Source organism: Cavia porcellus, unplaced genomic scaffold (genome assembly GCF_034190915.1).
Source record: "Cavia porcellus strain 051 isolate PalLab524CR breed Dunkin Hartley unplaced genomic scaffold, mCavPor4.1 scaffold_40, whole genome shotgun sequence".
Taxonomy (NCBI): Eukaryota; Metazoa; Chordata; class Mammalia; order Rodentia; family Caviidae; genus Cavia; species Cavia porcellus.
This window is the reverse complement of record NW_026947523.1, coordinates 8,972,373-8,989,375: the sequence shown is the minus strand read 5'-3', so window position 1 is coordinate 8,989,375 and position 17,003 is coordinate 8,972,373. Positions and strand designations below refer to the sequence as shown.

Below are 17,003 nucleotides of genomic sequence, written 5' to 3'. Positions count from 1 at the left end.
GGCCGTGTCAGGCGCCTCCTGTGCCTCCTCCAGTTCTCCCTCTGCAGTTGGGGTGGGTCACGGTGTCCCTTCACCTTGTGGCTTGTCTTAGATGCACACGGACAGTCTCCTCTACAGTAACTCTCTGTTTTGTAGCATGTACACCAGTTGACTCCTGTCCCCTGGACTCCAACAGTACCCCTGCTTGGGAGACTGGGTGACTCCCCAGAATTGCCCGATCATCTTAGAGGGGTCCTGTCACTTCCTGAGTTCTGGCTGACTATGGGGGGCAAAGATCAAAATATTCTCTTCCCTCTCCGGGCTTCTTAAACTCTGACTGGAAGCCTCACTCGTTGGACACCCAGGAGGTCAGTTCCACTAGTTCTAAAGCGGGAACAGTAGGTCTTAATCTAAATTGCGTGACTCTTTGGAGGTTGGGACCCTTTGAAATATAAAATGTGACAGGAGGACCCCTTTATTTAATAGCAGTATTAATAGTAGGAGATTGCGTCGCGTCCATCTGTTCTGTAGGTGGCAGGCTGTCATCTTCCCATACTGTTAGAAGTTATTTTCTGGAAGTCACTGACTTACAGAATGTTAGCAGACAACAGTTATAAAGCCTTATAAGGAAATTATAAAAGAAAACTAATAAGAGCAAAATCCAGCTCACGTAGCGCACTTAGTTGTGAATCAAGAAACATGACTGACGAGTCCAGCCTTGTTTAGAGGTGCCCAGTGCTGGCTGCCCTCGTCCTCCCTCCGGATTCAACTTTCACAGTGCGCTCTTTGTTTCTGAATCTCAAGGCCTTTGGCTGACTGGCACTCAGGCAGGCCGACGGCTAGTGGAACGCACACTTGAGGTCCAGATCCTTGAGTCCCAGGCTCGGGAGGCCTGCGGGTCAGCAGGTCCCCTCCACTTGTGCTACCTCCCCCATCTCTTCTGGGGAGCAAGGAGGGACTCAAAAGTGGCCAGCTGGAGCTCTGCCTTTTACTTGCTGTGTGCCTTGGAGAGAGTCTTGCTGTTCAAAATCGTGAAGTGGAGGGCGGGTGAGCCAGGTAATAAAATAATTTACCAAGGCTGGACAAGAAAGAGATGCACTGGGCACCCCGAAGGGGAGCTGACCTGGACTTCCCAGAGAGAGCTGCACACCTGGGGAGAGCCAGGGGAACCTGTGTGAGTCTCTGCATCCTAGGAAGTTACAGATGTGACCATGGACACAAGAAAGGACAGTTAGGAGGGACCGGTCGGGCCATATGTTTTTGCGTCCTTGAAGGCCTTCGTATGTTATCTTTACCACGGGATTTGGCATCCGGGTTATGGGGTGATGTAATGGTCATGCTTGTTGTTTGGAGGAATGTTAATGACTTTTGCTGTAGATTTCAGGAACAGCTCATTCAAAAAGAGAGTACAAGATTCTGGTACAGGGCCGAATCGAAGTCGGAATGACCATCCCTGGCTGTATCTGCACGTCTTGGTCTTTCTGTGCATGAGATTGCCTCCAAGATGTCAGGGCCTTGATCCTCCCTCCTGATCTATAAAGGACTGGCGGAGGGTGGCAGTGCCCCCAGCTTGCAGTGCCTGGTGACTGGTGGGGTCCAGACCCACTTCCCTGCCACTGGCACCATTGACTCCCTTTGCAACCCCGTGTCCTGTGTACCAGGGCTGGGGGCGGGGCTGTGCCAACACAGACCCCACTGTGGCAAGCCGGGATGGAGGGGAGAAGGTGCAGTTTCAGCATCAGGCCGCTGAACCACTGCAGCCCGCCCACTGCGGCGGAGGCAGGAAGAGGGTGGGGCCTGCAGGCAGATGTCCTGGGGTCCTCACTCAGATCTGGCCTCCCAAAGCAAGGGCTCTGTGAGCAGGAAGTGGAACCCCAGTACTGAACCCAGCAGGCCTGGGACAAGGGCCAAGTGAGCCGAGGCGGATCAGCTGGGCCCACAGAGCTGGTACCCGGGCCGACAGGAGAGAAGGTGAGCAGAGCTGCGGGAGGTGAAGCCACAGGGCCACTGCTCCCTGGGTGACAGGAAGAGGAGGCGGCAGGAGGACAGTCACAGACAAGGGACTTTCCCATGGCTGCAGACAGCCTTGTGAGAGGAAAAGGAAACCAAAGAGCGCAGATCAAGGAGGTGCTCAGCCAGGCCAGATGGAAGGCAGCCAGGACAGGTACTCTGTGGCTCTTGTCCCCAGCCCGCTGAGCCCCAGGCGCAGCCTCCTGCTGGGGGCTCCCCCAAACCCAAGTCCTGTGTCTCCAGGCCCCTGGACAGATCACGGTGCGGCCATGGGGGCTTCTCAGGGATTCCCAAACTCAGCTTTCCAGTTGAGGCTAAGAGATGATTGAGACATGGAAAGCAGCCCTGTAAATTTCATCATAAAGATGTGCATAATTGTATAATCTGTGCACTGTAGAGGGAAAAGTCCATATAAGATAGGAAGCTACATTATGCCCCATGGGAAAAAAGAAGATACCACTCATGTGAAACAAAAATTAAATTGTTTTTAAAATAATTATTATAAGTGGTTTCTAGCATACCTACCAGTGTAGCTCTTCAGGGCTGAGACAGGAGGACCCACCATGGCCAGACAGTGGCAGGACAGAAAGGCAGAGTGACAGAACAGGCCTCAGGGCACAGTCAACTGCTCCACTGAGGTACTTTCCTCAGCCCCTGGGGAGGTGACAGCAGATCTCTCACAGGCCTGACAAAACCACAAAAGCAGAATGTTTACCCAAATTGACAAACGTCCCCAACGAGACACCTAAGTCAGCCCTCCAGGCACACCCACTCTTGGTCAATTTAAAAATCCTCATTTTAGAGGCTACACAAGCTCGGCCCCCACATGATGGGCAGCCCCATCTCCAGGTTTGCCATAGACACTGTTTCCCCCAAAATAAGACCTAGTCAGAAAATAATCAGTCTTGAAAACTAGAAAGCAAAAATGCCAGCCCAGGCCACCTGTCCTTGCCTCGCCTGCCTTACAGAGGAGCCACAGAGGAGCAAGAGAAGTGATGGGACTCAGGCCACAGACGTGCGAGTGTCACGAAGCCAAGGGACAGAGGGTTGTGCAGGACGAGGATGCACCCAGTTCTCAGAGAGGGGCCCTCCCCGAGCCCAGGCATAAGGGTGACGTGGGCAGTGTGTCCCCGTGCAGAGCGCTGGCGCCTGAGCTGCAGGGTTGCTGGGCAGCTGGGTGCCCAGGAGGCAGCGTGGAGGGTGGGAGAGAACTCTCCCCTCCTGCAGCTCCCAGCGGCCCGGCTCCTCTCTGCTCTCCACGGAGCCTCTCTTCCCCTCTGCGGTGCAGAGATACACACCAGGGTAGGTTGCGCAGACCCGACCCCGGGGCACCTCGGGAGGCCCGAGTACATCTGAGTTTCCTCCTTGTTGCACAGGAGGGGGAAGATGCTAAAAGAAGAAACGTTCCGTGTCCAGTTTAACAACGCGCACAAGGCCCAGAAGCCCTACCGCCGCAGGGTGACATACCTGTGCTACCAGCTGCAAGAGGCCAACGGCAACCTGACCAAAGGCTGCTTTCGGAACAAGGTGCAGACAGGCCCTGGGTGTGCGGCAGGCGGGGCTCGGCCACCTACGGGGTGTACAAGGACAGTAGGTGTCGTGCAAGTAGGAGTCCTTGATTGCCACTTGAAGGCCTCCGTCTTCCTGACCCCTGCTGGGCTCCAGCCTGCCCCTCTCAGACCTAGCAGAGGCTGTGTCCTCCTCCTGCCCAGCCCTCTTCTTGCCCCTCCTGGGGAAGTTAAATGTCTGCCAACCTCATGTCCCTTCTCCTTCCCATGTGTCCTAGAGGCTCTCAGTCACCTTAAACTGGTGGCGATCCTCCTGCCTCAGCCTCCTGGCCGCTGGGATTACAGGCATGCACCACTAGGCCCAGCTGGCTCAAACATCTTTGGACAGCCTTCGGGCAAGTGTCCCATATCATGGTCACAGAACTTTTGGGCCTGCACCCTGGAGATGTGGTCTGGCTGGCCCCACTCTGTGTGCACTAGAATCCTTGTCCAAAGCCTTGGGACAAATTGGACTGCATAATGAGTTCAAAACCATCCTGAGGTACAAAGTGAGACCCTGTCTCAGAAAGCAACAAAACAGAACCAACAAAGCCATGGGAGCTTTGGGGATACAGAGTCAGGGGCTGGAGGGGGAGCGGTTTCCTCCTGTGCTGGGCGAGGGTCCCACGCCCCAGCCCCAGCTACAGGACCCGTGCCTGCTGCCTTCTCACCCTTTCTTTTTGCCTTCTGGGACCCCTCCAGAAAGGTCTCCACGCAGAACGTCGCTTTATTAAGAGGATCAGTTCCATGAAACTGGACCAAGCCCAGAGCTACCAAATCACCTGTTACCTCACGTGGAGCCCCTGCCCACTCTGCGCCCAGGAACTGGCTCAGTTTAAACACTCTCACCCACGCGTGCAACTGAAGGTCTTCGTCTCCCGCCTGTACTTTCACTGGAAGAGGACCTACCAGGAGGCGCTGCACCGGCTGTGCACATCCCAGGTCCCAGTCACTGTCATGGGCCTCCCAGGTAGGAAGGAGGGACAAGGAGACACAAGCCACGGGTGGACAGAGGAGAGGTGGGTGGGAATAAAGGATGGTGGCCCAGCTGAGGCCCAGGGGCTGGCACCCCCTGGAAGGCATAATCAGGGCAGCGAGCGAGGCCCCAGGAAAGGAAAGTGGCAGGAAGGGGGCCCTGCGCCGGGCGCAGCACTTCCCGGCTTCCTCCTCCCTCTCAGAGTTCGCTGACTGCTGGGACAACTTTGTGGACCACCAGTCAGAGCCCTTTAAGTCCTGGGACAAGCTGGAGCAGTACAGCAACAGCATAGAAAGGCGCCTTCTGCAGATCCTGAAGGTGAGTCCCTGTCACCGCCTGGGCGCCCTCCCGCCCCCTCCCACCTTGTCCCAGCTCCCACCTTTTCTCTTCCACCCGCAACCCCCAAGTCCTCCTCCTCTCGCCCTGCTTCCGTGCTGGGTCCCGTCTCTGGCCAGACCCCCTGGGCCTCTCCCTGGCTCCTCCCCGCAGTGTCTCTCTCTCCCATGCACAGACCTGATCTCTCTCTCCCTCTCTCTCTCCAGTCCTGGGGTGTGGATGACTTAACGGCTAACCTCAGAACTTTGCAGCTTGGACCCACCTCCCCCCCAGTGGCGGGAAGGGACCCCTGATGACCGCCCCAGGCATCACACGCACATCTGCCTCCCCGCCATCCCAAGCCTGGCCTTCATCCATGTCCAGAAAGCCTTCCCTCCCTCCTCCATCTTTTGTTTATTTTTTATAATTGGGTTTGTACTTTTCTAATTTAAAAAAAAAGTCACGATAACTTCAAAGTCCACAGAACCTGGCTTACTGTCTAAGGGAGGAATCAGGTCCTCTCATAAAAAGGAGAATAAAAGGCTCTTGTGGAACCAAGAAAGACATTTGTTGGGAGAATGCCCTGGAGCATCTGGCACTCCTGCTGTCCTCTGTCCCTTCTGTAGGGAGTGCCGCGCCGGTGGCCTTTGGAGGGCAGTCAGAGGGTACCCAGACTAGAGCGCGCGCAGGGGGAAATGCACCGAGCGTCCTCGGGGTGCAGGAGCGGGCACCGCTGGAGCCCAGGGGGAGCTCATTACGGAAGGGACCGGTTGGGTCTGACGCTGACCTGCGGCGGCTCATTCTTGGCTGTGAAGGGCAAAGGGGCCGAGCGTGCTTGTGTCCCTGGGGAGGTCTGTTCTGACACCTGAAGGCGTTGGCTGCCAGCTGTACACCTGGACCCCCACAGGCAGGAAATGTTTCCACTGTCCCACTGTCTGCCATGAAAAATATTTTCATTGTCCACATAAAACTTGACTGAGCAGAGAGGCCCTGTAGAATTGATTGAAAAATAAACAGCCAAAATACCGACAAACTTGAAATGGCATTATTCAGAGTTCTGATTAACACCTGGAACAAGCAACCTCGCTGGTCAAGCCCCGCCACCCACACCTGGACCTGGGTGCTGACCCAGAACCTCTGTCTCGGCTGCTGCCACTGTACTGGGTGCCACCAGAGTGAAGAAAAACGAAGCAGGAAGGAAAATGTCACAGTAAAGGGTATCACACTAAATGTGAACAGAAAAAATCCTGCCGCAGCGCTGACAAGAAACAGTGAGAAAGAGGGGGCGAGGAAGAGAAACCATGAACAAAGAGATGGCACGAAACCCTCAAATTTAAGAAGCAGGAGCGGAGCATTAAGTGGGTTGTGGTGGCACAAAACCTGTACCCCAGGACTCTGAGAGGCTGAAGCAGGAAGAAGCATTAAAAGTTTGAGCCTCAGGCTGGGAATTTAGCTCAGCGGCATAAGCACCTGCCTTGCAAGCAGGTGGTTCTGAGTTCGATCCCCGGTACTGGAAAAAAGAAAAAGAAAAAAAAAAAGATAAAAAAAAAGTTTGAGCCTGAGCCAGGCACGGTGGCACACACCTGTGATCCCAGCTGAGGCAGGAGGATCACCGTGAGTTTGAGGCCAGCCTGGGCTACATAGAGACTTCAGGGCCAGCCTCAACTTCAAAGCAAAACCCTGTCTCAAAAGAAAAAAAAGAGAGAAAAAATAGTTTGAGCCCAGTGTGGGCAAAGTAGCAACAGTAATTTTGTCTGAAAGAAAAAGAAAGAAATATGACACAAGGTTGAGTTTAAAGCAAATTAAAGAGGGATTTAACACAGCCAGGCACCATGGCACACATCTATATCACCCCGGCATTCAGGGGCCCGAGGCTAAAAAAAAGGTTGCCAAGAGTTTAAGGTCAGCCTGCACTACATGGTAAATGCAAGGCCATCCCAAACTATTCATGGCGACCCCATCATGAGCAACAAATAGGAATTTAATGTAGTGACGTAAGGGATAAACTGAAGAATAAACTAATCACAAATTGGTATGCATCAAAGCCGTTGCAGTTAAACTCGAAGAGGAAAAACTATCTGGAATCTAGTTTAGACAGAATGCCATTGTTGGTAGCCCAGGGTGTGAGTCATGATTGCCTGGGTCATGTAACCCTATCCCCTGTCACACTTTTTTCTTTTGAGACAAAGTCCTGATTTGAAGTTCAGGCTGGCCATGAACTCACTTTAGCCCAGGCTGGCCTCCAACTTGTGGTGACCACCCTGGCTCAGCCTCCTGAGTGCTGGGGTGACAGGCATGTGCCATCACACCCAGCTGTCAGACATTTCTTATCTTCTCAAAGACAGGTGAGGCCATGTGGCCCAATTATAAACAATCAGTGTAAGAAAATGTTAAGAGAGCCTTCTGATTTTTTAAGAGACATTTGAGGCAGGGAGAACTGAATCTCATTTTCCCCTCCTTTGTTTTTCCTGTGTATAAGTGGGATAGAGCATGTGATGTCTGGAACTGTTGCAGCTTTCCTGCAGTGATGAGCATGAGGACAGACAAAAAGCCAAGGTGCTGGGGCTGGGGATTTAGCTCAGCGGCATAAGCGCCTGCCTTGCAAGTAGGCAGTTGTGAGTTCGATCCCCGGTACCAATAAAAAGGAAAAAGACAAAAAAAAAAAAAAAAAAAAAGTTTAAAAAAAAAAAAAAGCCAAGGTGCTACTGCTGATGAGGCAAAATGCTAGAAAAAGTGTAAGTCCCTGAGGACAGTGTTAAGCCATGGAAACATCTACCCTAGAAATAGCTACTCTCAGGCTTGTTAAATGAATAACAAATGTCTGCATCATCCAACTTACTGTTAGATGGCCATTGGGATGGTGGATCTTCTCTGTTAACTTGACTGGCTTGAGGAAGTTCAGTTCTGGGTGTGTCTGAGTGGCTCATGGAGGAGTGACCTTGGGTGTTCACATAGCCCCTGGCCCCTTCCTCTCTGCTTCCTGGCTGCAGTGGGATAAGCAGCTTCACTCATCAGTGACTGAATCCTCTGAAACCAGGAGCCAAATTTAAAAGTTCCCTCTTGGGCCTGAACCTCTGCCTGGTAAGCACAAGGTTGTGAGTTTGATCTGGGACAAAAAAAAGTTTCCTCTTTAAAGGTTGCAGATGCTAGGTATTTTGTTCCAACAAGAAAGCAAATAGGTGTTCTACTATTTGTAGCCAAATGTGTCCTAATATAATTTTTTTTTTTTTTTTTTTTTTTTTTTTTGGTCTTTTTCCTTTTTACCGGTACCGGGGATCGAACTCACGACTGCACGCTTGCAAGGCAGGCACTTATGCCGCTGAGCTAAATGCCCAGCCCCTTCCTAATATAATTTCAAGCCCATGAAATGGACATGGCAAAAGCTATACAAGAAAAAAAAAAAAAGGTATTTTTTACTCAAAAATAAGGGGCAAATAAACCAGAAATCCAGAATTAATCAGAGCTGGGCGTGGCAACACACACCCATAATCTCAGTAACGGGAAGACTGAGGCAGGAGGATCACTGCCAGAGCCTTGAACTACACAGCAAGATTTGGCTTAAAATAGTAAATAATAATAACAATCAGAAAAAAATTAAGTGGTAGGAAAAGTTAGAAAAAAATATATAAAAAGCATGATAGGGCTGGGGATTTAACTCAGCAGCATAAATGCCTGCCTGGCAAATGTGAGGTTGCTCCCAAGTTCGATCCCCAGTACCAAAAAAAAAAAAAATTAAAAATGTGCCCCCCCCCAAAATAACAGTAAAGTAGATAAGCACAGAACAGATCTAATAAAAGAAAAAACTGACAGCAAAAACATACAAGATATGAAAAAATAAATATAACCCTGATAAAGTAAATACTGAAAGAATTAGAAGAATATTACATGGGGCTGCGAAATTAGGTCAGTGGCATAGCACCTGCCTTGCAAGCAGGCGGTCATGAGTTCGAGCCCTGGTACCGATAAAAAAAAAAAAAGAAGAATATTACAGGTCTACTTAAGGAAACAAATCTGAAAACTTGGAGAAAATGAGCAAGTCCCTAATTAACACCAGCTGACCTAAGAAGAAACAGAAGACATGTGTAGATCTAGTACCATGGAGGAATCTATAAAGTACAACACTTTAAAAAAAAGTAAAAACACTATGACCAAATAAATCTATTCACAATCAATCAAGCTTTAAATATATAATTTTAGTGTTAGCAAATGATTACAAATTATAGAAAAATATGGAAAATTCTCCCAATTTAAAGTGTGAAGATACTTTTTTTTTGGTAGGACTGACTGAACTCACAACCTTGCGCTTGATAGGCAGGCTCTTGTGCCACTAAGCTAAGTCCCTGGCCATGAAGAGATACCTTAATTTTAAAAAGCCCTCTAAAGACAGCAAAAAAAAAAAAGAAATTTCATGATTAAATTTTACTTATGATGCAAACATAAATATTTAAAAATAGTTAAAGTACTACCGAATGATATAGTATGATTCAGTTTATTCTAAAAATATGAATTTCTTCTGTCAAGAAACTAATATAATGCATTCTACAACATAATAAAGAAGAAAAGCTATACAATCATATCAATAAAGGCTAAAAAGATCTTGACAGGAATCAGTCATTATTAAAACATTAAGCAAAATGGCAGTAAAAAATAAGGAAACAGAAAATATTTTTACGAGAAAGATAGCAGTAAATATTATAAATGGAAAAACATTAAAATCATTTGAATTAAATTAAGAAAGTGCCAGGGATGTCACCTGCCAATGTTTACTCAAGATTGTCACAGAGTTCTTTTGGGGGTGGGTGTCCTAGCGCTCTAATGAGTGTAACAAACAATGAAATTTCATAATTAGTATATGAGAAAAGATGACTAAAAAGTTTCTTCTGGGCCGGGGACTTAGCTCAGTGGCATAAGCACCTGCCTGGCAAGTGTGAGGTTGTGAGTTCGATCCCTGAAGTTTCTTCTGTGGTTTTCATTGTTGACCATTTTATACTTTTCGGAAGGGGGAGCGACATCACACTTAAAATAACAACAAAAGTGATGAAATGCAGTCAGCACTCGCGAACTGTTAGTACGCAGTCGGCTAGGCCCGCGCGGGGCTGGGGAGAGGGAGAGGCCCGGCAGGCGGGAGGTCGCAGCTTCGGGGGGGGGGGGGGCGGAGCCCGCTCACGCACAGTCACGCACAGTCACGCACGCGTAGATCCACGCATGCGCACGTAAGGGAGTCCCTTCGGTAAATACCTGGAAAATCTTCCCCTGGAGGATCCCAGCGTTGACACGCTGCTACGCAGAGCAAGTACAACACAGGTCACTGGCCCACCAGGCAGATGCAAAACTCCGGCAACAAAACTGGTTACATTTCTACACACTTAGAGGGGAGCAATCTGAGAAGGAAATAAAAGAATTCCATTTCCAAGAAATTAGGAAAGTACTCCTTTTTGTTTTTCTTGGTAGCGGGGATTGAACTCCCAACCTGACACTTGCCAGGTAGGCACTTACGTGGCTGAGCCAAAGCTCAGGCTCCAAGGAAATTAGGAAGAAAGCCACATGTTATGGTGGTGCATGCCTCTTATCCCAGCACTTTGAAGGCCGAGACAGGAAGATTGCCATGAGTTGAAGGCCACTCTGAACTCTGCACCAAGACCCCGACTCAAAAACTAAAAACAAAAATAAAATAAGTAAAACACTTAGAAGTAAATTTCACTATGGAGATGAAAAACACAGATAAAAAGACCTCGATACAGAAAACTGCTGAAATTGAAAAGACACAAAGGAAAAGCCATAAAATACCAGCACTTCCCAAAGCAGTTTACATATTTTTAAGATTTCTTATCAAAATTCCAATGGTAGCACTTTTGTTTTTCAGAAACAGAAAAAAAAAGCATCCTAAAATTCTAAGGGAATCTAAAGGAAACCTAAATTGTCAAAACGGGTTTGGGGAAAGAACAAAGATGGACACTTTCACTTTCCGATTTCAAAACATGTTACAGACTACAGTAATCAAAAGGGTGTGGTACTGGCATAAAGACAGACACTGAAACTAAACAGGCTGACAGAATCCAGAAATAAATGTTCAGAGTATGGCTAAAGTGTAAAGCAAATGGTAAAGGAAAAGGTAAGTCTGCCACTTATTGAAGGTCATAAAAAGGCAGACACAGCCCGTACCCATAATTAGAAAGTGGTAAAACTCCACCAGCCTTGCAGTCCAGTGCCAGCTGTGGCATGTAAGATAAGTGTAACTCAGACAAGGGTGCATCTTTTTTTTTTTTCTTTTGGTGCCAGGGATCGAACTCACAACCTCACATTTGCCAAGCAGGCACTTACACCACTGAGCTAAACCCCTGACCCCAGAAGTATGTCTTGCACTAACCCACTCTGAAGTTTCAAGGCAATCAGGTTGGCTGATCTAGAGACAGCTGGGCTTGGTCTAACACAGTCAGACCTTCCCTTCCTGGGAAGGGAGCCCTGACCCTCGCCCTAGCCCTGACCCTCCTCCTACTACAGAATAGAAAATTCCCAACCAACTTTCTGGAACTAAATCTGCCTAACAACAAGTGACAAGACAATATGTAACCAACTATAGGAAGTCTTGTTAGCAGCCTGCTTAGTGCTTCCTGCCAGTCTGTTACGTTTCCTGTTACCAACACGTCGGAACCTTTTCTTAACCCCAAGATAGGGTAATGATTCGGAACTGAGATTACCATCAGGCCGGTGGTAGAAACAGTTGTCTGCCTTCCAAGTTCCTCAGTGCTGAGTGTCTCCCATTTGCTTTGGTCCCATTTTCCACAACAAAAGGGTCTTCAGCAACAGGGGGAAGGAAAGTCTCTTCCACAAATGGTGTTGGGAATATTGGGCCAAACAATGGAGTCAGACAAGGGTCTTGCATTATACACAGCAATGAACTCAGATAGATGAGAGATCCAATCATATGACCCAAAAGATATGAAACCGATGGAAGAAACCATCAGGGAAAAGCATCATCCCAGTAGAACTGGCAGTGAGTCCTTGGAAATGACACCCAAGGCAGAGGGATCACCAAAAGACAGCGCAGAAAAATGGGACAGCCTCAAACTTAAAAATTCTGTGTAGCAGAGTAAACAAGAGCGAACAGAATGTGACAGATCACTGTAAATCACAAACCTGGCTAGGGTTATTACATAAAGAGTTCATCCTCGCCATTGGGTTGTACAAGGCCAAGAGCTATTATGGGGAGGGGTCGCAGCTGAGGCTGCTCCTATGGAAGTTGTCAGCTTTCTGGGCTCCCTTCTGGGCTCTGCCACCTGCTGGCCTGGGTCTGCTTGGTCAAGACTCCCTTGGTCTGTGTTACTGGATTAGGAGCATTCAGCAAAGACAGGATACCCACAGTGGGCTTCGACAGGAGGAAAGTTACTAAAGTTATGGTCACAGTAAAGACCTGGGATATGGGAGGGCAACCCTACCACTGACATGGTGGACACCAGAGACCATGAAAAGACAGAAGCACCCTCAAATGAACTACATAATCTTCTAGAATGACTCTGATCATTCATAATCTGAGGGCACATGCTTGGAAACAAGAAGGATCTTTCAGTCACCTCAGATGACAAACAACTAGTTGGGGAAAATGAATCTGCTATTCAGGATAGAGAAATTTGGGGCTATTCAATGTCTTGCAAAGGAAAAGATAATAAGGATATCACACTTCAGTGGTTTAGTCAACATCCCAGATCTAAAAGCTGAAACATCTCCTGAAGTCTTCTAGTACTTCTTGTCTATAATCCTAGAATTACCTGTTCTTCTGAAGTACTTCTTAGAATATAGTCCTTCCTGATCGGAAGGATCTTTGGTAAGTGCCTTTTTCGGTTTCTTCCTCATGTAGACTGCTGAAGACGTGCACCCCTAATTTTAGGAGAGAATCAGAGCCGGGCGTGGTGGCTCACACCTGTAAGCACTCGGGAGGCTGAGGCGGGAGGATCGTTGCGAGTTCGAGACCAGCCTGGGCTACAAAGTGAGCTCAAGGCCAGCCTGCCCTGCACAGCGAGACCCCGTCTCAAAAAGAGAGAGAATCAGCATACTTGTTTGACTTTTGACCACTTAAATCAAGAAAATTGTGTATTTCTATTCTGCTGTTTCATGGGACAAATTTTTATATTGATTTTCAGGAATGTTTATACTTCATTATGGTTTGTTTGAACTCTACAGCAATCCTCCTGCCTCAGCCTCTTGAGTGCTGAAATTATAGGTTTGTACCACCATGTGTATTTCATACAGAGGTCAGTAGCTTAATACTGAGACTGAGTTGATACAGCAAGGATTTGTAATGCTTCATACAATATTTAGAAAACCTTTAATCCTGACTCCTATGAGATTAAGTATAATGTTTATCTTATTTCACGAACACATATGAAATGTATGATTATGCCTTAGGAATTAAATATATACATATATATATATATATATATATATATAGAGAGAGAGAGAGAGAGAGAGAGAGAGATTTTTTTTTTTTAAATCAGGGCCTTTGCACTGAGCTATACCCAGACCGAGTGTTTTATTTTGAGACAGGTTTTCACTGCGTCTCCCAGTTGTCTAGCTTGGCCTTGAACCTGTGATCCCCTGCCTCAGCCTCCCAGAGTGCTGGGGTTACAGCTATGAGCCACCACGCCATAAGCTCAGAATCATGCCTGGACGCTCTTGACATTATATCCAGTTATAAAGCTGACTTGCAGTACAAAAGATATTCATAAACAAATAAAAATCCTGTTTTTGTTGTTCTTGTTTTTCTTCTTACGTATGTAAGGTTTGGTGATCTTTGGTCTGATGCCGTGAGACATCTTGATTATTGGGAAACCCTGGATCTGCCTGCTTTCTCTCACATAAACACGCAGAGTGTCTATAGGCTGCTCCATGCCCACACAGAGAATAAAGGAACCAGTGCTGTTTACTCTTTGCTTCTAAGATACAGAAATGTCTAAAACCTGGAAATGACCATGTTTTGTAGCTCAGTGCATAAAGGGACACTTTAAGGAGGGAAGGTCTGATTTGGAATTCACTTGACAAAGCCAACAACTCAAGGCACAGTGACAAAAAAAAAAAATAAGGTTTATTGAGTCACCAAGGAATAGAGTTTCTGCTCTCAAATCAGCCTCTCAACGCTAAAGGAATTGAGGAATCCTAGGCCCAGGACGGGGTGGTGGAGAGAGACAGGCTAACGAAAGGAAAGACTGTTCGTGTCTTTTCTTGAAATCGGCGGAGATCTTCCAAGACCTGGGTGCCACCTCTTTCTGCTCCTTTCCTGGTCCTGTGTGGCTGGTCATGGTGGCCGGGAGGTGTCTGTAGTCAAAGGTGAAGTCCGCAGTCAAAGGGGACAAACACAATATGAAAACAGAGATGCCAAATCTTTTCAGCTGTTCCTGCCACAAACTGGCTGTCTGCAGGCCTAAGGGAGGTCAGCGTTTTCAGTACGCAGCCTCAAGTGCCTGAGATGTAATCTGAGCAGCTATAATGGTTAATCTTGTTTTGTTTTTGTTTTTGTGATAGGGTCTTGCTATGTAGTTCAGGCTGGCCTCGAACTCTCAGCCTTCTGAGTGCTGGGATTATAGGCGTGAGCGACTACACTCAGTTGTAATGGTTAATCTTAATTGTCAACTTGATTGGTGTGACAGACTGATAGTCTAGTAAAGCTCCCATCTAGGTGAGTCCTGGAAGCAGGACCTTGGGTCCCTGGCCTCTGACAGCATCCCTATGATGCGGGCTTTGGGGTCACAGAAGATTCCACAACATTCAGCGGCAGGCTGGGGAAGCCAGACATTGTGGGCCAGGATCAGAGTCCCTGCCGGGAGCCCCTAAGAGGACAGCGTGTGAGGCTGCTGGAGCTGCAAAGGAGACGTCGGGAGCTGGAGATGCCAGGCATGGAGTGTCTCCGAGGAAAGCTACAGCATGCAGAGCCGGCCTAGGAGAGAGGCCATGTGGGCTGCAACTGGCAAGGACACAGGGGCAGGGCTGCCCAAGCGCTCTGGGGCTCACATTGTGCTGCCATGGCCCAGGGTCCTGGATGTAGAGGTATACGGCTTAATGTTTGTCCTGCCAAGTTTGAGTCTTGCTCTTTTCTGTTCCCCATTACTCCCTTTGGGATGGGAGGAACCGCTGGATCTCGGGAGCATTAACTTGCTTTGTGAATTTCACAGGGAGCAGTTTAGAGTTGGCCTTGAGTCTCAGAGGGGACTTTGGATTCAGTCTCTGGAGCGATGCTGAGACTGCTGACATTTGGGGAAAGGGTTAGCGCTGCAGGGCACTGGGAATTGTGACCATGGTATTGTCTGCATTTGGGGATTAAGTGTGGTTTAGCTATGTGTTTATGTGCCAAATTGACAGGGGATGGGCTTGCAGTGGTTCATCTTATTTGTCAGCATGATTAGCATGAGATGCCTGGGAGATTGGGGAGGCTCACTTCTAGGTGTGTCTGGTAGGTTTTGGGAACAGGACCCTGAAGTCAGGATCTGGCTACTGGCTGCTTTCTTTTGGGCTCTTCCCCGTTTTCTGCTTTCTGGGCATCAAAAGGTGAGCAGTCTCCTCCACAGTGCTCTCATGCTGTGGTGTTTCCACCTCAGAGCCAGCCAAGGACTGTGCCAAAATATACTCAGCCTTGAAATTGTGTGACACATTTTCTGTCTCAACAGTGGAAAACTAATACAGCTACTCCGCATGGGTAATGGCGCCTCCAAGGGTGCCAGGCCTGCAGGACCAGCTGGCCACCAGGGCACATTGCTTACAGCGGGCTCCTTCCTTGCAGTGAAGTCAGCAATTCACAACTTGACCAAAGGCCACAGCATACCTCCCCACCAACTTGCAGAACCTGTGCTGTGCATCTCTGTGATGAATTTGGTGAATCAGAGAGCCTGTTTTCCAAGGGAAGGAGCGGGGGCTGGGGGTTTAGCTCAGCGGCTTAAATGCCTGCTTGACAAGTGTAAGAGATCCTGAGTTTAATCCCCGGCACCAAAAAAACAAAACCAAAAAAGCCAAGGGAAGGGGCATCTTCCAGGGAACAGTGTAAGGGACTCCTTGGCATCTGAAGCCACAGACACTACCTGGTCACTCTAAACTCCTAGGACCAGTGGGTTGGCAAGCAAACGGAAAAAAGTAGTTGTGAAATCAATGAGGTTAATTGACCTTGATCACCCTGAGATGCCAGGCTACTGCTACTTTCTGTGGGCAGAGTTCATCGGGACCTGGGGTAGTCCTCGGGGCACAGCTTCCTGTCCTTATGCCCACAAATACCCAACAAGGGCCTGAGCTATTTGTGGATGTGTCAGGGGCACTCCAGCTAGCAAGCAACCTGGATGAGTGGGAATGCTGGCGGGAGCTGGGGTGACAAAGACAGATGAGCCCTGAGGATGGATGGTCATCCACCAACCACGCATGGAGTCTCTTACGGGGACTGCCCAGGCCACCTCTTTGAAGGCGCCAGGTTCAGTGCGGAGAATAAGCAAAGCGGACTGGCCCAGGGGCGCTGTCAGCACTCACCCCTTGGCCTCCTCTCTCATCTTGGCTGCAGACAGGTGGACAGTTCCCTGTCGGGTTAAGGCCAGCATGTGTCTCTTCTCTCCCTTCTTCTTTGCAGTCACAGGGATTGAACTCAGATCTTGCACGTTCTAGGCAAACACTACCACTGAGTGACACCCTGAGGGCCCTTTGAGACAGTATCTTGATAAACTGCCCAGTTGACCTCAGACTTTCCTTCCTCAGCCTCCTGAGTAGCTGAGACTATGTATGTGCAGCACAGGGCCTACCTAGTACGTGTTATTTCCAGCCCAGGGTCAATACAATAGGACAGATGGGTCCAGAGCGGGTCTGTGCACTATGGTGTCCCAGCCATGCACCAGCTGACCTCACGACTGCCATCTCCAGTCTCCTGTGTATGCTGGCCACCTCCACCCCTGCTGGACAGCTGTAACAGCCGCCTGCCTGCGCCTACCTGCCAGAGGTGCCTACAGGAAAAGCCCTCTTGCTGGCGCTCGGGGTTCAGACAGGTGTGCTGAGCTAGGCGAGCTAGGCTGACCCTGGGTTCCAGGACCTATGACCATGGAATCCTGTGGTTCTGCCCTCCCTGCCATTCAACAGAACATTCAGGAGAACGCAGAGAGAAAGTAAATGATGGTCTGAAGCCTTTCCAGGCCTCTGGGGCACACTGCTCAGCCCAG

General features: G+C 48.8%; 2 protein-coding genes across 4 annotated transcripts in view; one reads left to right on the top strand and one right to left on the bottom strand.

The window, feature by feature from the left end:
* LOC101787475 (DNA dC->dU-editing enzyme APOBEC3-like) overlaps positions 1-5,389 on the top strand; it is a 17,011-nt gene extending 11,622 nt beyond the window's left edge. The window contains exons 5-8 of the mRNA XM_063243716.1: positions 3,366-3,516; positions 4,239-4,506; positions 4,715-4,830; positions 5,055-5,389. Of these exons, the coding sequence (XP_063099786.1) occupies positions 3,366-3,516; positions 4,239-4,506; positions 4,715-4,830; positions 5,055-5,141 (622 nt within the window). The 3' untranslated portion in view covers positions 5,142-5,389. The remainder of the gene's footprint in view (positions 1-3,365; positions 3,517-4,238; positions 4,507-4,714; positions 4,831-5,054) is intronic.
* Positions 5,320-17,003, bottom strand: LOC106027859 (uncharacterized). 3 transcript variants are annotated; one of them, XM_063243718.1, is made up of 3 exons: positions 10,324-17,003; positions 10,066-10,208; positions 5,320-9,843 (listed from the first exon to the last, which is right to left on the bottom strand). In XM_063243718.1, exon 3 carries the CDS (start codon positions 6,247-6,249, stop codon positions 5,320-5,322), a length of 930 nt encoding a protein of 309 aa, XP_063099788.1. In that variant the 5' UTR covers positions 6,250-9,843; positions 10,066-10,208; positions 10,324-17,003. The 3 variants fall into 3 exon arrangements, with proteins under 3 accessions (XP_063099788.1, XP_063099789.1, XP_063099787.1); XM_063243719.1 differs by having other exon boundaries at positions 5,320-7,811; XM_063243717.1 differs by having other exon boundaries at positions 5,320-10,208.